At 35.9% G+C, this 23,733-nt stretch overlaps 1 protein-coding gene and 1 long non-coding RNA gene across 2 annotated transcripts; both read left to right on the top strand.

The window, feature by feature from the left end:
- The first annotated feature begins 5,566 nt into the window (after window positions 1–5,566).
- Window positions 5,567–17,166, top strand: LOC134005510 (basement membrane-specific heparan sulfate proteoglycan core protein-like). The gene is made up of 12 exons (XM_062444435.1): window positions 5,567–5,765; window positions 8,003–8,269; window positions 8,544–8,816; window positions 10,667–10,933; window positions 11,519–11,776; window positions 12,181–12,459; window positions 12,642–12,944; window positions 15,960–16,220; window positions 16,457–16,467; window positions 16,684–16,703; window positions 16,793–16,890; window positions 17,105–17,166. Exons 1-12 carry the CDS (start codon window positions 5,567–5,569, stop codon window positions 17,164–17,166), a joined length of 2,298 nt encoding a protein of 765 aa, XP_062300419.1.
- A 213-nt stretch (window positions 17,167–17,379) lies between these two features.
- On the top strand, window positions 17,380–18,253 carry LOC134005675 (uncharacterized). The gene is made up of 3 exons (XR_009927876.1): window positions 17,380–17,471; window positions 17,633–17,680; window positions 17,993–18,253. It is a non-coding gene; the product is annotated as an uncharacterized LOC134005675 (long non-coding RNA).
- The last annotated feature ends 5,480 nt before the right edge of the window (window positions 18,254–23,733 follow it).

Raw genomic sequence — 23,733 nt, 5'->3', positions numbered from 1 at the left:
GTATTGTTGTGTATGTGGGTTTTGAATTGAATCTTTTTAATTTATTTTACATATTTTCATTCTAAAGAGTTGTTTCATTTTAACTGTTACCTGTATATACTACAGATGATGTAGTTTTAAATGACTTTTATTATGAATTGTGACTATTTTTCAGTTTGATTTTGTCTGATTAAGTTTCAATTTTCTTTTTTAGTGCTGAATACACTCTGCTACTGACTATATAAATGTGACTAATTTCTTAATATGTATTATATATACATATTTATCTCTTATTTGTCATCCTATTTATTATTCTTAAGCTTTTCCCATTTTTATGTTTAAGTTTTATCATGTAAATATGTTTTTACTCCATGTATCAATACACATTTTGAAATGGCTTCATTATTGCCTAAAAGTGTGAAACAGCATTTCCCTCGAAATGCATGTTCATGCAGGCCAGATGTTGACCTGATGCTTTATGATAAATCCCACTTCTTTTCTGGGCAGGACTCACTCTACTCTCCGATTGGCTAGTACTTGTTGCTTTGGCAGTTAGATTTAGATATGAGGAGTTAGATTGGTTGCTGATATATCGGGGTAAGACAAACAGATGCAGAGTAGTGTGGGTTTTGCCAAGAAAAGCAGTGGGGTCCATTATAATATTATTATAATATTCTTACCTTAACCCTAACCAACCTCACTCTTAGCCAATCAGATGCAGAGTAGTGTACTTTATGTAATTGGTATATTTAATTGATATGCATTGGATTTGACTCAAGTAAATAGTTTTCACTTATTTTTTAACTTGCTATTGCCAAAAAAATATGATTGTACATGCTGCATAGTACCATACACCTCTTCTGTGTATTAAAACATTAGCTCTGGTGTGAATGTGTATGTGTTGGGATAAAAACAACATATATTATTTAGGCTACTATGTATAAAGAGGAAGTGCTTCACTGGTTTGTTGCTGATAAGCAGTGGTTTGGCTTGTTTCCACTCAGGCTCTTGTTGCTTAGTGTGTGCAGCACAATGGGGCAAAATGTGCTACAGTTTACTTTTAATTAGGAATGAGTCGATCAGATATTCAGGATCGGTATCGGTTCGATATTGGCCAAAATCCGATCTGAGCGTAGTGTTAATGATGCACTGACTATCGGCCATTTCAAAAATGCACCTATATATATTCACGCTTTGAGCATATTCAAAGAGAGCTGAATATGCCGCCGAATTTTCTCCATCCAGAGTCCAAAGAGTTAGATCAGCAGCTTTTACATCATCCAGATCCTCACTGAGCAGAAACACACAGTCTCATGGCTCCTTCCTGCAAACAGTCACCAGAGTCAGAGCAGAGGACGTGAGACGTGCCGGTGAAATAGTCCGCACACTGCTGCAGAGTTAGAGGCAAAGTCGAGGAAGCTTTTAGTCCTTCATTCAACTCATTTACCTGTAAGTGGTGGTTCTTTAACCAGATGTTATGTTTGCTGGTGAAGTGAAGAAGTTACTCCAGGATCATTTTGTGTTGTTTTTTTGACTGAGAAATGATTTTAATACCGATGATATATACATTCACATTTAGAGTTAGGTAGTCTGTCATCAATGACAGTAGCAGGTACATTGGAAATACACATCATGATAATAATGATGATGATAATAATAATAATACGTTAATTATTTTTCATTGCTGGTAACTGTTTCTAATTTTAAAGTTATTGCTATTTTATACTCAGACCTTTGCACAATACTGCACTTTAAATATCACTGAAAGTTAAAATAAAAGGAAGCATCAATATGTCACAGCTTTCTGATGTTGTGGGCTTCATGTTTTCCTTCAGTGGAAATTGTGTTTCACATTTGGACGTTTACTTTGGCAAGATTGGCAAAATGCATCCAGACAAATGTATTCTGATCATCAATAGTTGTTTAAGTGCGGGGAAAAAAACATTATATTGATATCGGTATCGAGAGATACTCAGTTATGGATTGGACCAGAAAAAGTGGTATCATGCCATCCCTACTTTTAATAGGCTATATTTAATTTTTGTTTTGTTTTTCCCTTTATACATTTATCATTTCTGAAAAACACAGGAAATTAAATGCATAAACACAGGATGTAGTGCAGGTCAATGACAGTAAACATAAACAGCTTTTATAACCTAATAGCAGACATTTGTACAATGAGTCCTGACATTTGGCTTCTTTTTGAATATGTGATGTTTGCTCAGATCAACCAACCACAATAACAGTTAAGCTAACCATGATGAAGTTATGTAGGCAGACAGTAACACTGTGATGTTGGAGGTTTGTTTCTACAACTCCACATTTTTTGAATATAATTGGAAATTCAGACCATAGATGGATGTGTTGAGTTCAAATGTTGATTGACTTTGAATTTAGTTGGATTATTCATGCTGTAAATGACAAATAATTGAAATAATGTGATTGTACTCTTTCTGAATAACGAGGTTGATATAAAACATAATTTGTTTGCTGTAATTGAAAAATGGAGGTTTGACATTTAACTCAGTGATGGGTTAAGATGAGTCTTTTTATTTGCTCTGTGTTCTAAGATATATCACCACCACTGCTTTTGCTCTTTGGAGGCAACAAATCTGTTGGTCAGAGCTTCTACACATAGACAAACGACACATACCTCACCACAATGCAGCGTTGTTGATGCAAGAGCACTGAACGTGTTCTGTAAAACATGCACAAATAAACACATGATTAAACGTTAAGCATGTATATGATGTGATATGATTAAAGTCAATGGTTTTATGGTTCATGAATGTAAAATAAATACTTATTGTTCATACATGGAAGTGTAAAGGTGTCAAAGTTTGCTGCGGTCAAACCACCTGATGTGGTCTGAACTTTCCCTATAAAGAAAGAACCACAGGCTGATTAAACTCAATACCAGTTTGAGAAAAACTCTGATCTCGTATTCATATGAAATGTAGATTGGAGGACTGTTTTTTGCAGCAATTTTTTGCATGTAAAATGTTTAAGGTATCGTTATGTATGTGGGTTTTGAATTTCATGGTTTTTCTTTTATTAAATATTTCATTTTAAAGAGTTGTTTCATTTTAACTGTTACCTGTATATACTACAGACTGTTGTTTTAAATGACTTTATTATGAATGTTTGAGTTTGATTTTGTCTGATTAAGTTTCAATCTTTTTTCAGTGACGAATAAACTCCACTACGGACAATCTGAAGGTGAATCCACAATATTATTCTTAAACTCCCATTTTTATGTTCAGATTTTATCATGTATATCATTTTACTCCATGTATCAATATAAATTCTGAAATGGCTACATTACTGCCCAGAAGTGTAAACCAGCATTTTCCTCAAAATGTATGTTCATGTAGAGAGCTGGGTCTATACTATGAAGAAGTTCAACATGTCTAGAATATCTTTATGTTAGCTGGCTTCACTGAGTCTAACATTGGCCGTCCAGATAATCAGTACTATGAAGCTCATCATCAACCAGCTCAGTGAACTTTTCCTATCCATGAATGAAGCACATGTGCTGTGAGATGAAACAGTGTTATTAAGTACCTGTGGAAAACTTCTGTTTTAGGGACAGAACAATAGTCATATTTTAGTAAGTGAAACAAACTAAAATAAGATGTTGAAAGACTAGAAATAATTTACATTTAGGCTTAAAATGAATGCAGGTATTTTTATCTATGATTTAACTCTGACTGGGTAGCACTAAGGTTTAGGAATAAGGAGTTAGATAACCAATCAGAGGCAGAGTAGTGAAGGTCTTACAAAGAAAAGGGATCTGTAATACCACCTTAAATCCTGGACTTTGGCATTTTGACCGTCAACATCTTAGATATTAGGAGCAAGAAGTGATGAGAAGTGATCACATTTAGATGAGAGGGAGACTGCTAGCTGGCAGGTTGGTTTGCATGGTGCATTTAAAGTCTTCTGATAACTGTGATAATGCTGATACCAATGCTAGTTTACAGGAGGCGACCAGAATGTTACATTTAACTTTCATGAACTGAAAACAAACTGAAAGACGCTAAAGCTATATATACTCTGAATATGTAGTTATGCTATGTTCACGTTTTCTTACCACTTTTGTAATCATGGTAGCAACTTGTCAGTCACAACGTAGCCACACCCTAAAATATCTTTAAATTAAATTAAACCATGAATTACAACATCATCATCATGCTGTGTTGAAGAGGACTTGAAACTAGTGATTGAGACCAAAAATAAATCAAGTGAGAGTAAGGTCATTTTCTCATGTATACAACCTGACTTCTTTTTGGAGCCAGTAGAGGTCGTGTTTTTATTCATCATCTTATAATTGTGAAAGCAAAGTTCAGGACTAGCCTCTATGCACAATTTTCTGCTTATAATTGTGAAACTAATGTAGAAAACCTGTGAATATAGAGATGCTTTTATTTGGGACAGACCTGTTTAGTGGACATTAATCTTTACAGTAAATGTGACTACAACTTCCTCTTAATCCAATTTGATCCTGAATTATCACAACACACTTTAAAACCTTTATATGTTTAACAAAGATATTATATTTAGCTAAATCACTGATGTAATAGCTTTGTTTATATAAAATATATAAAAATGTACAGTAACTGAGATGATTAACGAACCAAGTACTTTGTTGTACAGATGTGACCTTGGAAAGTCCTTCATTCACATTGTTTGAGGGAGACTCAGTGACTCTGCGCTGTAAGCCTCGTCCTCCTGGATATCATAAAGTCACTTTCTACAGAAATGGATCGCCTCTTGAAATGGACACAAACCCTCAATCAGATAGAATATCAGACACTGCTGTAGAAATGATTTATTCAGTGTCAGTGTCAGACAGCGGTGCCTATAAGTGTAAGTTTGATGGAGGACGAGAATCAGAAAAGAGACAACTACAAGTGGAAGGTAAGTAGCTGTTATACTGTGATGAAAAAAAATGTCCACAAAATAATATTAGCTCAAAAGTTCTACTTATCTTTTCTGAGCTTTAACTACAGTTCAAATTATTCATACAGCAAAGATGTTTTTGTCTAAATTAGGGCTGTCAAAGTTAACGCTAATTCATTTTAATGGTTTTATTTTTATTTTTTTTATTTATTATAATAAAACATTTATGTATAAATATAAAATACATAAACATACATTTGCATAAAGCAAGCATATGTATCCACACCCATGTTAAGAGTATAAAATCTTGAAAAAAGTAAAATACATTTAGAAATTTTTTTTAAAAATCCCAATTTTAATCTAAAAAAAAAGTCAAGTACACATTTTTTCTGCCTTCACCTCACGAGTCACTAAACAAGTTGTTTGACACAAGTATTTTGACTAATACCTGTGAACTAAAGTCTTCAATTCAAAGCTTAATGCGCTTTCACATGTAAATGTAGCAGAAAACACATATTGAGCATTTAGAGAGAAAAGTTGTTGTTTATAAACAAATATGCAAACAGAGACTAAATTCATTTGATGTTTATTACAGTAATTTCTTTGTTTTGTTGTTTTTCTAAACTTAACAGCAGGTAGACGCAGGATTACACTGACAGCAGACAGAAAGACACTGACCTGCAATATGGACGACTCTGCTGGCTGGAAATATGAGTTGTTCAGACAAACCTCAACAGGTTCTGGAAAAACTAGTCAGACAGCAGACGGTGGTGAATCAGACAGATTCAGTGTCTCACAGGGAGGCATTTACACCTGCAGAGGATGGAGAAGTGACCCAGATGCCTTCACACCTGAAAGTGATGCAGTCATCATTGAGGAAACTGGTGAGTTAAGTTTGTTTTAGAATAAAACAACATTTATTCTTTAAATGTAATTCTTAAACAGTGTCTGAAGTGAGGAAGAGAACCATATGTGGTAACAAGAACCTGAATGAATGGATGATGTAGTCCAGTACCTCTTAGCTCTCTGAAGGAAGTTTGAACATGTATTAAATCCTTTATGATGGTAATAATGCAACATTTGATTAATACCTCAGTTTGTATACAGATGTTGCGTGCCGAGGGCTTTAGGTACAATGATGTAATGTTACACATCTGTACACTTTCAAGGTTTTTAGGGTAATAAGGTTAGGTGGGTATTACGCCCTTACTAACCTCACAAGTTTACTAGACAGCGACACCTTGGGAATTTCACCCCAATAATTATTTACCTTTTACAAGACACACGTTAGTCTACTCAATAGGCAAGAGATGTGGTTCCAAGTTTAAAAAAGGTGAACATTATATATATATATATATGTAAAAAAAAGTTTACAAAACTAAAAAACACACCATACATACAGGAAGGGGGAAAGGGAACCTAATCAGGAGCTGAGTCCTACTGGTGGGACAGGAACTAGTGAGGGGAGAGGGATCCAACAATAAGTCACTCAGGCACACATGACAGTCACACACACTTTGTGAGATCACCTAAAATCTCAGGGGAGCACAGCATACAGGAAGGAGATACTGCCACCTAGATCACCACCGACCTGCAGCAACTGAAAGGGGGATAAAACAAATTAGGAGTTACACCAAGTAAAATGAATTAACTTAAATATAAACAATTATAGCTACAAACTGAAGGAATGGGCAGGTTACAACAAACAAGCTAAACAAAACAAATGGAAAAATAGGAACAAACAATGTAAAGTAAACACACATTACATAAAGAAAATCACAAAATCAGCCATTGAAATTAAATGTGCAGTTAGGGGCGACTGAACCAAATTCAGTAACTCCACACAATCATAGGCCTACTATTAAAATGAGGGGATCAAACTCAGGCTAAAAGTGGTGTCTGCAGCTCACCGAGCAGCCAAGCAGACAGACTACGACCCGAGCCACGAAGCAACGCCAGTAAGAAAAGACTAACACAACAGCATAGATAAATAAACACCAAGCAGCACAATATGAAGCAGATCCGTGGAGAAAAGCAGCAGTTAACACAAAACAGGTTGACAAACAGCAGCGGTCCCATTCAGCTGATGGTGACGTCATGTGTCGAACCAGCTGATGAGTTTCACTTAATTATAAACCAAAAAGTTAGTCACATTTATATCCAGCCCGCCCTAAATAATTGGTTACCAGCAGCGTTCAATTAAATGCTGCGACTAGAGCATAGAAATAAATATCACATTTCTATGCTGCTACACACAATAAAGGAGTTGAGGGTTCTTCCCTAATGCTGCTCAGTTTAACTTATAAATATCTGGAAATCACATGACTGTTTAATACAGTATTATTTATGGACTTTTCCTTGACATTGAATATAATTTAACTCAATGTTTCAGCTGAAATAGTTTTCCTTTGTTTCAATCTAGATTTTAAATAGGTGAGGTGGCTTTTAGATGATTTTATTGAGTATATTTTAAAATGATCAGAGTCAGTGACGGTAGGTCAGATTCTTTACTCCAATGGCTCCCCCGAGTGGTGACTCCTTTCTCAGCATGAGATCAGACACATCATTACATTTACTGACAGTACTGTGATCCTCAGTTTATTACTTCACCAACTTTTTCCTCCTGCTACAAATCATCTTTTCATACAGTGAATGTTTATAAGAAACATGGCTGTGAACAGACTTTCCTGGAGTGCAAATAAAAGCTTTTCACAACAAATCTAAACAACATCTGTTTTAATTGTATAAACTTTAAATCGTAATGTTGAATAAAATGTTCTCATTCTTCTCTTTTCAAAGAAAATTTAATTTAATTTTTTTTTTCATTTCTAGTAATCTACCTGCTTGGTAACCTAGACAGCAAAGACACAACTACAGGAGATTATCAAACTGTTCCCCAAAATGATTAATGTTGAACAGTCAAGTCTCTCTGCACTGTGAGATAAATGAATCCTGTAAGAGTTTAGGTTTAGGTGTTCTGGAGGACTGTTGTCCTCAGTAAAACCTGTTTATCTGACAAACACATGTGATTACAAAGGTCTGTTCATACTACTTGAATTTTTTTCTCTCGTAGTTTTATATTTCTAGTTGTGTCCTAACTGTGTATTTTTGGTTTGAACAGTTTCCAACAAGGCTGTTGTGACTCTGCAACCCAACGGTCCTCTGATATACAGTGGTGAGACAATCACTGTCAGATGTGAGATAGGAGGCAGAAACACTCGATGGGAATATGAATGGAGAGTAAACAACACAAACATATCTCACAAAGATCATGAATACAAGATTATCAGAGCTTCTGTTTCCCACAGTGGAGACTACAGGTGTAAGGGTAGAAAGGACTCATATTACTCAACAGAGTGGAGTGATGTCTCCACATTGACAGTATCATGTAAGTCAAACTATCTATCATCCATTTTCCAAATGTCCTGTTTTTCATTTCACATCTAAGTAAGATAACAGAAAATATTTTCTCCCTCCAACTATGATGCAGCCTCCTATGAGCAGCGCAGTAACAAGAGGTTGTTTGTTAGTGTGGAAACAGAATTACTGAAAATGAGCTGTTAGTGTTTCAAGTCTGTTGTGTAACAGTATGATGGAGTAAAAACACTAAAAGTCTAATCTCATTACAATTGTTATATTTGTTGTTTTGTTTTTGCTTCCAGCAAATAAACCCAAACCCACACTGACAGCAGACAAAACCATCATACCAGTAGGAGGCAGTGTGACACTGACCTGCTCTGTGGACGGTTCTGCTGACTGGAAATACGACTGGTTCAGACAAACCTCTGAGTCTTCTGAAGCTCAACTCATAAGAAATGTTAACCCAAACAGAGTCATAAGTGTTTATCAAGGAGGCATCTACTACTGCAGAGGAGGAAGAGGAGACTCAGTCTTCTACACAGAGAACAGCAACAAAGTTACTATTCAGGAAACTGGTGAGTTAAGTCATTTGTTTTTGAATAAAACAACATTTATTCTTTAAATGTAATTCTTAAACAGTGTCTGAAGTGAGGAAGAGAACCATATGTGGTAACAAGAACCTGAATGAATGGATGATGTAGTCCAGTACCTCTTAGCTCTCTGAAGGAAGTTTGAACATGTATTAAATCCTTTATCATGGTAATAATGCAACATTTGTTTAATACTTCAGTTTGTATACAGAAGTGGCGAGCGTAAGGCTCTAGGTACCATGGTGTGATGTTACACGTCTGTACACTTTCAAGGTATTTAGGGTAATAAGGTTAGGTGGGTATTATTACGCCCTTACTAACCTAACAAGTTGCTAGACAACGACCCCTACTTTTTAACAAGACACATGCTCGTCTACTCAATAGGCTAGAGACGTGGTTCCAAGTTTAAAAAAGGTGATTATAAAACCAAATATGTTTAAAAGCTACAAAAACACACCATTCATACAGGAAGGGAGAAGGGAACCTAATCAGTAACTAAGACCAACTAGTATAAAACATGATAGCTACAAACTGAAGGAATGGGCAGATTACAACATAAACCAGCTCAACAAAATACCTGCCCAAACAAAACAAATTATAGCAAAATAGGAACACCAATAGCAATGTAAAGAAAACAAAAGAACATTTGCCTCAAACAAATATTACATAACGAAAATCACAAAATTAAAATCAGCCATTGAAATTAAATGTGCAGTTAGGGCCAAATTAACAAAAGAAAAACAAAATTGTACAAATCATTCTTAGATAAATCATACCATTAAAATGTAGGGATCAAACTCAGGCTAAAAGTGGTGTCTGCAGCTCACCGAGCAGTCAAGCAGACAGACTGCGGCCCGGGCCACGAAGCAACATCAGTAAGATAAGACAAACACACACAGCATAGAAAAATAAACGGCAAGCAGCACAATATAAAGCAGATCCGTGGAGAAAAGCAAAACAGGGAGACAAAGCAGCAGCGGTGAGTGTTGCTCTGAATAGAGTAAAGTGACAGGGTTTTTTGCACATAAAATATACATAGGCCTAGATAACATATAAATATATATAAATAAGAGCCCTGAGGGTTAGGGTTAGTGCAAGAGACTGTGCCAGGCACCAAAGAAAAGAAATATCTATTCTGCATTCAGCAGCTTAATCTCAGAGGGAATGAATGAACTGGAGTAGCGGTTTGTCTTTCTGGGTGGGGGCAAGTAACGCCGCCCTGACGTCATCAGTGTAAATTCTTTGGATAGAGCATACTCGCTGTTGATGATACTTATTGCTTTCTGGAGGACTGTTAGACAAAGCAGCAGTCGGGTCGTTAGTGTGCGTCCATAAAAATGTGAGTGTGCTTTGTTCTGTTATAGTTTATATGTCGCTATGAGAGCTAGCTGCCAGGTTGTTACTTTATGAATGTGAAGTTGTTGTATCATGCTAGTTAACGCTTCTGTACAATCCCCTCTGCTTTATTTTACTCAGTAACGGATGTAATTTAAAATGTGTCAAAGTACAATACTTAAAACAAAACATACTAAAGTAAAAGTAAAAATAAAGATTTTTAAAACTACTTTAAAAAAACACTACAGTAATAGCCATTATTATATAATATGTATAATTAGCCATACTGTTGTCCTCAGTAAAAACCTGTTTATCTGACAAATAGATGTGATTACAAAGGTCTGTTCATACTAATTGATTTTAATATTTTTTTTAACTTTACATTTGATCTTGCCTTGCATTTTTTCTTTTTTTTCTTTTTCTCTCTTAATTTTATTTATTTATTTATTTTTTCATTTATTTCCACATGTGTCCTAACTGTGTATTTTTGATTTGAACAGTTTCCAACAAGGCTGTTGTGACTCTGCAACCCAACTGGCCTCTGATATACAGTGGTGAGACAATCACTGTCAGATGTGAGATAGAGGGAGGTGAAGACACTGGATGGGAATATAAATGGAGAGTAAACAACAGGTTCTCATCTCAGAAAGACAAAGAATTCAGAATCAGTGCTTCTTCATCCAGTAATGTAAACTTCATGTGTAAGGGTAGAAGGTATTTATATTCCTCAACAGAGTGGAGTGAAGCCGTCATACTGACACGATCATGTAAGTCAAATATGTTCATATCATATTCATGTTTTTCTATGTTTCAATCTATCTCGATAAGGTAACAGTAAATATTTTCTCCTTCCTATAATAACGTAGCTTCCTATGAGCAGCAAGAGACTCAAATTCTGTTTTAGTTTGAGGACAGAATAACTTAAGAAGAGACAACATACAGTGTACTTTTGATTTATAATGATTCACATGGAAATGTTCAGAAAACAACATAAAATATAAACTATCAGCTGTCTTCCAACAGGTGAATAAATATTAATAAAAATAAATAATAAATGACAGTGAATCATGTGTTCGACTTAACAACAGAGGTTTAGCACCAGTGTTACCACATGATCATCACAACTAGTCTGCTGTTAATCAAAAATAAGATATATAAAATATATATAATCAAATAAAAAACAGTTCTGCAACAACCCCAAATCAGTCAAAGACCAAGAAGAGTCAAATGTTGCTCTGTTTGTAACTTCTATATGATGGTTTTGGGTAAATGACTTAATTTATGTTCAGAGTTTTTCTAAGTGAAATTTCATCCAATTTGATACTAGTTTGTTTTTTCTCTGAACTGAACAGTTAATAAAGCCAAGTCGACACTGAGAGCAGACAGCGACATCATACCAGTAGGTGGCAGTGTGACACTGACCTGCTCTGTGGACTCCTCTGCTGATTGGAAATACTACTGGTTTAGAGAGTATTCTGCTCTTCAGTCCATAAGAAATGTTAAACCAGTTAACAAGGTCTCAGAAGGAGGCATCTATCAGTGCAGAGCAGGAAGAGGAGACCCAGAGATCTTCACAGAGTTCAGCAGTGCAGTCACTGTTTGGAAAACTGGTGAGTTTAATAATTTGTTGTGGAATAATAAAATATGTATTAATTAAATGTATTATCAGTAGTGTAAGAAGAGTCATTTTGATATTGAGAGGAGGATTAAGGAGAATGTTAATGAAAAAGTGAGTATATGTTAGTAGCTCTTATTCCTCTGATGATGGACTGTTCAGGTTGTGTAAAGATGTGAAACAAGAGAAGCTTCCTCAACACATTTATCCTGTTAAAGTATTTGTGAATTTGTGTTGGCCTTTGAAGACCATTCAGCCCCATTCAGTTTTTTAAACTTTATTTAGACAGGGACAGTGCACAATAAGACATTAACCTTGTATAAAACAAGGAGAGATGCATTTCACCATTTCATGGAATTTGGCTGTTGAGTTGTGATTGTTTTCTTTTAATGTGAACAGTCCCAAATAAGACTGCTGTTGTGACTCTGCAACCCAACTCGACTGAGATATACAGCGGAGAGACGATCATGCTGAGATGTGAGATCCATGATGGAGACACAGAGTGGGAGTATGAATGGAAGAGTCCCCGTTACACATCTTCAAATAAAAATGAATACATGATTAGCTATGCTTCCTCATACGACAGTGGAAACTACAGGTGTAGAGGAAGAAAAATGAAAAATGCAGAATATAATTCAACCGAGTGGAGTGCTGACATCAAATTGACAGTATCTGATAGTAAGTCTGATATTATTTAATTTTACACTGAAAATATTCAATATTCAATACAAATATTTAGATAGAATGTAGCTCAATAATAGATAAAATGATACTTGTCTTATATGAGATATATTTACTGTGTAGGGACTAAAGTTTTATCATAACATGTTTTTCATTCTGAGAAAATCACTTTCCAACAGATAAACCAGCATCTGTCCTCACTGTGTCTCCATTATGGCTGAGTCCTGGAGACTCAGTAACTCTGAGCTGTGAGGTTGAACATCCATCTGCAGGATGGAGGTTTTACTGGTATAAGATTGTTCCCAAACTATCAGACAACTCCTACATCTATGAGCTGCTACCTGGTAGCATCAATGGGACTGAACAGGATTCCTACATCATTCATGGACCGACACACACAGCAGGATATATGTGTAGAGCAGGAAGAGGAGACCCAGTGTATTACACTCAATACAGCAAACCTGGGTTTGTTTGGTCTGGAGGTGAGTTTATTTGTTTTTGTCTCTTTCTGTCAAGAAGCAGTTGTGATGTCATTATAATATACATATAGTATGAGGTAATTACAAAAAATTATAATAATTTCTTCATTTCGTTTATTTCTTTTTTTTTTCAATTACAACTTTCTTCCTTTCTTTAAAATTTATAATGGGGTCAAAACGTTGGGTTATCTGCTCCACCTAGAGAACATAATCCTCCCTTGATAGACAGGTGAGGTTAAATAACTTTATGTATTGATCAGGTAACGTAAAAACATTCAAAACAGTCAAAATCTAGGAATGAAAAACCATAAAAGTCAACCATGGAGTCAAAATGTTCAGGTAATTTTTCACTTTCAATTTTTCTTCTTTTTTTTCTCTAATGGAGTCCCTTGTATGTTCTGTTAGTGAGCAGACTTACTGTACTGCAGCTCCTCATAGTCCTTCATGCAGCCTGTCGACCATTTCAGCAGCACTCCAATCATACTCTGTCAGATATGGGTGCTGTAAGATCTGGAAACAGCAAGAGGCAGTGAGGCAGCTCCACAGCTTTATTTCTTTTTGTAATATGTGGTTAGGACAGGAGTCAACATCATTTGCAGGTGCTGTGTCTGTTGATTTTGGTTATCCAGCAAAGCTTGGAGACATTTTGGGGCCCTGTCCAGCTCAGAAGGGCCTGCTGTAACTTCTTCAGTCATTTTATTATTTTGTTCTTGTTCATTCAACTTCTCCTCTCTCGCTCCTCCACTCTTCTCCAGTAATGGGATGCACTGTAACATACATACATACACACATATGTATATAGTATGTATATATATACCTACCTCTCTCTCTCTCTGTCTCTGTCTGTTTCCTGTCGGCCTCTTTACCAGCTACTGTTAAATTAAGGTGAAAGTGCCCAAACATAAAACTTTAAAACAAAAGAAATGTGACTCTTGCACCGAAACGTTAACACTTTTGTAGTTGTTGTGTGTATAACGGCATTTAGGTGTTGCTTTCAAATAGACAATATTAAATACTGGCAGTGTTGGGATGGCTGAAAAATTGACTTTCTTTTTTGCTTACAAGATTTCACTAAGTACTGAAATATATCACATGTTGAATATAGCCACTGAAGGCTGTTTAATGAGGGCAGGCTAAACAACATCACAGTTGCTTGTAATGAAATGATACCTGACTTGTTTGAGCTATATTTTTATATTTCATCTTCAGTTGCTGCCAAGCAGGCCTACGTTTTGTACCTGTTGGGGTCTGCATGAATATTAAATGCGCTCACACACACATACACAGAATATAAATGTCAAATAAGTGGGCCACTCGAGACAAAACATCAGTTTTTTTGACTCGGTCAGTTATTTTCTGCCACCTCAACTCATGTTCTTTTGCTGCTGCTACTGTATTGTTCTTTTTCTTAAATATATTCTTATCAACAGTCAAAATCTAGGCACGAATAACCAGAAAAATCAGCAGGCGAAAAATCAGATGAATGGACAAAGTACAGAAACAACTTGAGAAAACCCATTCAAGGGAAGATGTGTACAAACGTTTGACTAGTACTTTATATAGAGACAATGAATAATAATAATAATAATAATAATAATAATAATAATAATAAAAATAATAATAATAATAATAATAATAATAATAATAATACATCTTAATATAAAGTGCTTTTAACTATACTCAAAGATGCTTTACAGAATCAAAGACAATTAAAACAATAAAACCGTACATAATAAATTAAAACAATCAATAAAAGCAGAAGAAGAAACAAAACAGAAAAAAACAAACAAATAAAACAAAACAACAAAAAAATCAAACATTAAAAGCAGATTAAAAAAAAAAAAAAGTTGACTCTTTAGATGATTTAGTGATTTGAATGTGATGAGATCAGTATGGTCACGGAGGGATTTGGGGAGTGAGTTCAAGAGAGTGAGGACGGCAACTGAGAAGGCTCTGTCCCCTCAGGTCTGGTGCTTGGTCCTGAGAGGAGTGGAGAGGAAGATAGTATCTGATGAACAGAGGTTGCAGGAAGTAGAGTACAGGTGGAGCAGGTCAGTGAGGTGAGAGGGGGCGACGTTGTGGAGGGATTTGAAGTTTATATTGGATGCGGTGAGGGATGAAGAGCCAGTGGAGGTTCTGGAGGACGGAGGTGATGTGGTCATTACAGGTTTGAGTGAGGAGTCGGGCAGCAGAATTAAGGATGTACTGGAGTTTATTGAGAGCTTTGGAGGTGGAACCGTAGAGAATATTATTGCAGTAGTCTAGACGGGAAGTGATAGGTGTGGTGTGAATGAGATTTTCAGCAGCTGAAAAAGAGAAATGGGCGGAGACGGGTGATGTCAAAGGTGGAAGAAAGCAGTTTTGGTTATCTGATTTATGAATTTTTGATGATGTCAAATATGAATTTTTGTCAGTCAGTGAGAAAGGTGAGGGTGGTGCCAGTGATGTTGAGGGAGGATTGGAGACGGGAAAGTAGGATGGAGTGTTTGATGGTGTCAAAGGCTGCAGAGAGGTCGAGGAGGATGTTGAACTGTCCAGAATCCGAGGAGAGGAGGAAATCATTGGTTGGTTATTGAGGAGGGCTGATTCTGTGCTGTGTTTAGTGCGAAATCCAGACTGAAACGTTTCATAGAATGAAACATCATTTAGTATGAAAAACACACTCCTGTATGTTTGAAAGGTGACAGGTAAAGGTTGTTTACAGCTTCACAGTGAACAGCTTCCTGTAGTTATTTTGGTAGCAAGTTTTCAAGATAGAAAAAATAATCCAAACATCCATAAAACAGCTCAAACCACTCTGTAGCACACTTCACGTCTCCACTGTCAGTCCATATGCTCTGTATGTTCTTAACACTCAGTTTCACCTAAACACAGCACCTGATGCACCATTTATATGATTCAGATGTTTTTATTCTCAACAATAAATAGTATTAAAAGTACAAATAAGATAATTATTTGCATTGTGATCTTTTTAAATTTAATATCTCTCTACTTGGTTTTTCATTACATGTTTTTCAGATGTTCATTCAGCAGTGACTCTCAAAGTGAGTCCTGACATAGTGCAGCACTTCACCAATGACTCTGTCTCACTGAGCTGTGAAGGAAACTTTACTAAGTGGAGAGTGAGGAGCTTTCCTGAGGACTACTCAGACTGTTATAACTGGAGGTTCATGACTGGCTCCACATGCAACATCAAGAGATATCAGCAGAGTGATGCAGTGTACTGGTGTGAGTCTGGATCAGGAGAGTTCAGCAATGCAGTCAACATCACTATACAGAGTATGTAATCAGTAATAAAAATACAAATGTAAATGAATGATCAGTCAAATATTGCTTAAATACTTGTAAATTCAGCTTAATGAAATTGTTTTAGAAGTTTATTAAAGTAATTAATATTTATTATGTCTTACAGCAGTGTCCAGGCCTGAAAACTCTTCATCTCTTCTTCCATTAATTGTTGGGCCAGTTTGTGGAGTTGTATTTATTATTCTCCTGATCCTGTTGTATCTCTACAGACGATCCAAAGGTGAGAATTCTTCCTTTTCATGTTAAATGTTTTATGATTTAATTATTCAAATACAAAATTGTATTCTGATGTCATGATGTGGAATAACACAAAAATAATTTATAAAGTATAAGTATAAACCCTAACATGGAGCAGTCTGAAATAAAACTATTGTATAATTTAAGAGAAAATCATTTACAAAACAAAACCATTTAACACCAAATATCTTTTTCACAGATTCTCACTCTGTCAGGTTGGTACAAACCTCTCCTCTCTTTTATAATAACATAACAGCAGTACCTTCAATGTAACTTATTAAATTCATTATATTTTCTAAATGTTTTAGGCCAATCCAGTCTGAGAGCACCAATCAGGACTCTGCCACACATCACATGGTCAACCTGAATGAAACTCAAGATCACATCTACAATTCTCTTCTTCATGGTCAGTCTTCAAACTAATACTCATTAATTTTGTCATTTTATATTTACTTTAACTGTAACCTTACATTTCTATTACAGTCTACAAATACAGTAAAGGCTCTAAAACATTAAAAATAGAAACCTGAGGATTTTTGTTGAAAAGATGATAGTTGATTGGTATCATGCATTTAAAATAATACATTTGACCTCAGTTTGATTTTAACTTGTGCTCACAGGTGATGTTTGTGTCTATGAATCAATCAGAGGCTCTGAAGACCCTGAAAACGGTAAAGTATAAACCTTAACATGGAGCAGTCTGAAATACAACTATTGTATAATTTAAGAGAAAATCATTTACAAAACAAAACCATTTAACAACAAATATTCTTTTCCCAGATTCTCACTCTTTCAGGTTGGTAAAAAACTATATTCATTTCATTTTGAACTTATCAGAAGTACTTTAGATGTAACTTATTAAATTCATTGTTTCTGCTAAATGTTTTAGACCAATCCAGTCTGAGAGCACCAATCAGGACTCTGCCACACATCACATGGTCAACCTGAATGAAACTCATGATCACATCTACAATTCTCTTCTCCATGGTCAGTCTTCAAACTAATCCTGATTCATTCTGTGATTATTTATTAACTCTAACTCTTACTCCAACATTTCTATTATATTGTTAGAAGTGATATTTGATTGGTGTCATGCATTTTAAAATGATTAATTTGACTTTGGCTTGACTTTTACTTTTTGCTCACAGGTGATACTTGTCTCTATGAATCAATCAAAGGCTCTGAAGACCCAAATTGTAAGTGTTTGTAATTATTACTTTTTCACTGAATATTTTGTGTTTGAATGTATGTTTATTTTACATTATGTGTGTTTGCAGTGCTGAAGAACAGTATTTATACATCAGTGTGTATATTCAGTATCAGTATATTTACTAAATTCAGTAAAAGTCATAATACTCTGCTTTGTGACTGCTTTGAACACTGTGGACATTATAATACTGTTATTCTTTTATTATCAGTGGAGACATTAACCCTGACAACCCTTCAGTACATTATCATTATAAATTATAATATTACTGACAAACATTTAATCTTTTCTCCTTTTAAAGGAACATCAGCTCCTGCAGCAACTGATGAACCTGTTTATTCTGAAGTTAAACCAGGAACAGCTCATGGTAATAATTCTGTCATGTTATGTTCAGACTGTAATAATTAATCATACTGATAATAAGATGAATAATCTCATATTGTGATTTCCAAAGCATTAAATTCTGAATAACCCAACACAGCTGTGTGAACAAGGCCAAATAAATATGGTTAACAGCATTTTATAACCTTTGTGTGCATCTCTGCTATCCAAATATCAGCCATGCTCAATGCTTCGTACAGTTAATATAATAAGATTATATGAAATAATTACATGTAGATTTAATACTTTGTTTTTAGCAGAAAAACTGAGGTTCATGTAGTATTTATACACTGTATTATTATTTATTTATTTTGAATTTATTTGTACAGCTATTTTGTTAATTACTTTTAAAAAGTTTGATTGCAGCTATTAACTTTTTCTGTTATACTGTAAAGTTTTCATGAATTTACTGGTGTTATTTGTGCTTAAGTGTTTTTGGCATCAATAAACTTTTTAAAGAATTAAATAATCAGTGGTGTATTAATTTGTTTTTAGATAATATATATATTTTATATATTAGATATATATAATTTAGATAATATATATTTAATATATTCATATAACTGAGTGAGCTAGAGTTTAGTATTTTTAATTATTAAATTTGAAGCTCTAGGAACATCTGGAGGAACAAAACATTTAGCTTCTTCCTCCTGATCTTAAGAAATGTTGCCATCCAATATCACATGTGAATATTACCTAATATGATCTGATCAGAGAGCAGACAGAGTTGAGGAAGCAGAGAGGAGAGTGGTGCACTACTGATCCATATCTAATCATGAAAAGCTGAACATCAAATAACAAATACACATTGCAATTAATGCCAACTATTATGAATAGAAAGGTCAAACAATGAAGAGTCACCCATCAAATAGTGAATACAGAGGTAGAACAGTCATTAAACATGAAGAAAGAACCTCCACACAAATTAAACTCCATCCTTTTTTATTTGTGGGTCTATGTCTAGTTTTCACCACTAGATGTCACAATTTCATCATTTGATGTGAGCCTTCATCATTTATTGCCTCCATATTCATCTTCTGATGTGGTGATTTGTTATTTGATGTGAGCTGTGTGCCTTAACTGTCAATCAAACCTGCCATCAAAGGCTCCACCCATGTCTGCAGAGCAAGAGTCCTGCAGGAGTGATGAACCGATTAAAATGAGGAAATAGAATTTTCTGTTAAAACCAAATGTATGCTGTCAGCCAGATGACGTGTTTCACAGCTGGTTGGCAGACTGAGGTGATAGGGAGTGTTCAAGATGCATAGTGAGAACTTTAATGTAACATTTTCCCACACTGACCCCTCAGGTTTTCTGTGCTTCATCATCAAATCCATTCCTCTTTGCTTATTGAGAGAATGCCCAAATCAATGAAAACCCATCCTACGTTTTCACTGCTACCTTACGCTCAGCCAGATTCTTACACAGCTTGTTGTCATCCTGCATCTTTGTATAATAAAGAGGGACAAACCTATGTGAGGAAATCCCCTCTGCACGTTATTATACCCCAATTCACAGTGCGTCAGTCTGTGGTGAGAAAGGAGCAAAACTGCATTAAAATAAATAAAGTCATAAGTCAGTTATCAGAAGTAAAAAGACATATGCAGGTTTTGAAGTTTAATGTCAGGCTGGATGGAGATTTTCTCATGCTGGAAGGTTTAGGGGACATATTTTGATTTGCTGTCAGTGTTTCTATTGTTCATTTATATGTCCTGAAATTGATCCCAATGATTTTTGTTTGCCACTGCCACTGTCTTTAAAGGTGTGGTGTGAACTAAACTAACAGTCATCATTATAGTTATCGTTCTTGCTGTGGACGGCCCTTTACCCAGGAAAAAAAATCACCCTGCACAGCCTACATCCTATCACATTGTTCTTCATCGATTCACTCCTCCCTTTCTTTTCTCGTCCTCCCTCCTCACATCCAGACTTCCATTTCCACTTCTGTCCAACTCTCCTCCCAGCTCTTCATCACACATTCTTCTCTCTCTTTCTGTTAACTTCTGCTTTTCAGTTCTTTCTCACTCTGCTCATCATCTCTCTTCCTCTTGCCCTGCTTCCTCCCCTCTGTCCTCTCCTCTGCGCTCTCACTCATTTTCCCTCGTGGCTCGTCCAGAAGTTAATTAGGTGACACGACAGAATGTAACACAACACACACATCATCCCTTTATGACAATGGAGACACTGAGAGGAAATGGCACAAAGTTTAAGTTGTTTTAAAAACTTAAAAGGTTCGGGGCTTTATAAAAACATTAAGAAACCTCCTGCCGGTGTTTCTATGGATGTTTCAAGGGACAAGGATGTAAAATTGAGCTTTACTTTAGTTTAATGCTAGGAAGCATCTTGTCATATTATGAGAAATGTTGTTTTCAGGCAGATGACATGCTTCACACCTGATTGACAGCAGATAACAGACTGAGGTGATGAGGGAGCGTTCAAGATGTGAACTTCCTGTTAAATGAATGGTCAGACTAAGAAATGACTGTCCACTTCCTCATGTCATAGCATCATGCACCTCTTCTTTTCTGTGAAGTAAAAGATTAGCTCTGGTGATAACACATGAAGTATGTGTTGGGATAAAAACAACTCATATTATTTACTGTATGTCTAAAGAGGAAGTGCTAAACTGGTTTGATTATCTTACGCTGATAAGCAGTGGTTTGGCTTGTCTCCACTCGGACTCTAGGTGCTTAATGTGTTTAGCACAACGGGGCAAAATGTGCAACAGTTCACTTTTATTATATTTTATTTTTGATTTGTTTTCCCCTTTATGCATTTATTATTTCTAAAAAACACAGGAGATTAAATGCATGAACACAGAATATAGTGCAAGTAAATGACAGTAAACATAAGCAGCCTTTATAACCTAGTTAAGGTTAAATGCAGAACTTATTCTCTTACATATACTCCTGGAAACTCTACTTCACTCCTCTATTCCTCACTCCCTTCTTCTTAAACACATTTTTATCTCTTGTGCCTCTTCCTCTTCAGCTGTTTTCTCCACAAGTTTCCACATCTGTTTCTTATTCTCTCCTATATGTGTTTCCTGACTTCCTCTTTCACTCCTCCCTTTTTTCCTCTCTCTTCCTCTCTCCTCAAATCCAGACTTCCACTTTCATTTCTGTCCTCTTCTCATCAACTCTCTCCTCTTGGCTCCTCATCACACATTTTTCTCTCTCCTTCTGTTAACATCTTATTTTCACTTCTTTCTCATTCCACTCATCATCTCTCCTCATCTAGTCCTGCTTCCTCCCCTCTGTCCTCTCCTCTTCAGTCTATCACACTTTTTCCCTCATGGCTTGTTAATAATCTTGTTAGGTGACACAACAAAGTGAAACCCAACACACACATCAACCCTCCACGACAATGTCAGGACAGACCTACAGATGGCGATAACAGAACTTTTGCTTCATTGATTTTCCAGTGCACTCAGAGAGGCTGAGGGGAAATGGCACAAAGTTTATTTTAAAAAGCTAAAATGTGCCTTTAAAAAACATTTGGGGCTGGAGCCCAAGAAGCCCCCTGCCACTGTTTCTAGGAATGTTTCAAAGGACAAAGATGTAAAAATTGGGTTTTACTGTAATGCCTTGAGGTGTCTTTTCAGAGCATGAGAAATGTTATTTAAAAGATTAAAACGTATCTAATATTGATTATTTCCAGACACAGACATCTAACGCACTGTTGATGCAAAACCAGCAGGTGGAGACAACCACAGGGGTCTGTACCTAGACCCAGGGTCTCTACCTCTTCAAATCAAATGTAGATTAAAATGTAGATGCACTATGTGACAGCCAGAGCAGAAACCCAACCATCAGCCCGAGGGAAGACTTGGGGTCAGTGCAAGAGTGACAACAGAAAAGATACAAAAGGACACAAGAAGATGTGAGAGGCTTCAGAGTCTGTTACCCTGGATGAGGCCGAGCACACCAGACAGACTGACACAGTGTACAGTGTGTTGAAAAGGCCGAAAAAGTCACAGAATCATAAACAGGCAGAACATGATGTGCAGAAGCCAAAGACATGAACATGAATGTAGTAAGCACTCATTCATTGTGATTATTCCCGTTAAATAATGAATAGAGGTAGAACAATGTAGACATTGATCTAGCTTTTGCCACTGGATGTTGCATTATCATTATTCATTATTTAATGTTGACCTTTTTTATTTATTGCTGCCTCATTCATCGTTCAATGTGGGAATTTGTTATTTGATGTGTGCTGTGTGCCTGACCTGTCAATCAAACCTGCCATCAAGGGCTCCACAATGTCTGCAGAGCACAAGTCCTGCAAGGAAGACTCAACGAACCGATTAAAATGAGGAAATACTGTATAATCTTTATTTAAAGCCACATGTATGTTGTCAGCCAGATGACATGTTTCACAACTGATTGACAGCCGATAACAGACTGAGGTGATGAGGGAGCGGTCAAGATGCAAAACACAGTGTGAACTTCCCACGCTGACCCCTCTGGCTTTCTGTTAAATTAAGTGTCAGACTGAGAAATGACTGTCCACTTCCTCATGTCACAGTATCGTACACCTCTTCTTTTCCGTGAATTAAAAGATTAGCTCTGGTGACAACACATGAAGTATGTGTTAAGATAAAAGCAACATTTATTATTTACTGTATGTGTAAAGAGGAAGTGGTACACTGGTTTGCTTCTCTCATGCTGAGCAGCAGCGGTTTGGCTTGTTTCCACACGGACTCTTGTTGCTTAGTGTGTTTAGCACAATGGGGAAAAATGTGCAACAGTTTACTTTTAATATATTTAATATTTATTAGTTTTCCCCTTTTTGCGTTTATTAGTTATTTATCATTACAAAGTTAGTTAGGCAGACAGCAACACTGATGTTGGAGGTTTATTTGTACAACTCCAAATTTTTGGGAAAGAATCTGAAATTCAGACCATCGATGGATGTGTTGAGTTCAAATGTTGATTGAGTTCAAACTTATTAGGTTATTCATGCTGTAAGTGTCAAATAATTAAAATAATATGATTATACTGTTTCTGAATAATGAGGTTGATATAAAACATAATTTGATTTGAATTTGTAATTGAAAAATAGATGTTTGACATGTTAAAATGAGTCTTTTTATTTGCTTTCTTTTGTTTAAATCTATCATATCACTACAATTGCTTTTGTTCTTTGGAGGCAACACAGTTGTCACTCAGGGCTTCTACACACAACACACAACACACAACACATACCTCACCACAATGCAGGAACTGTTGTTGCAAGAGCACTGGGCGTGTGCTGTGAAACATGCACACATGAACACATGATTAAATGTGAAGCATGTACATGAAATTATATGATTAAGTTTGATGATTTTATGGTTTATGGATGCGAAACAAATGCTTATTGTGAATATAACTTTTTAAATGCAATATTTTCACAAACCTTTTCACAAGAATTAAGCTAAGATATTTCTGCAGTGGCCAGGAAGTGTAAAGGTGTCAAAGTTTGCTGCGGTCAAACCAACTGACGTGGTCTGAGCTTCACGTATAAGGGAAGGAAACACAGGCAGGCTAAACTTAGAACTAGTTTGAGAAAAAACTCTGATCTCATATTCACATGAAATGCAACTTCTCTCTTTCTGTTGCATTATTATTGAAGCAAAGTAGAAACATTTGTCAGACTGGGAGCAGCTGAGTGACA

The sequence above is a fragment of the Scomber scombrus genome, chromosome 23, assembly GCF_963691925.1.
Source record: "Scomber scombrus chromosome 23, fScoSco1.1, whole genome shotgun sequence".
NCBI lineage: Eukaryota > Metazoa > Chordata > Actinopteri > Scombriformes > Scombridae > Scomber > Scomber scombrus.
Note: the sequence above shows the minus strand (reverse complement) of the source record. Positions and strands in the feature narration are given on the sequence as shown.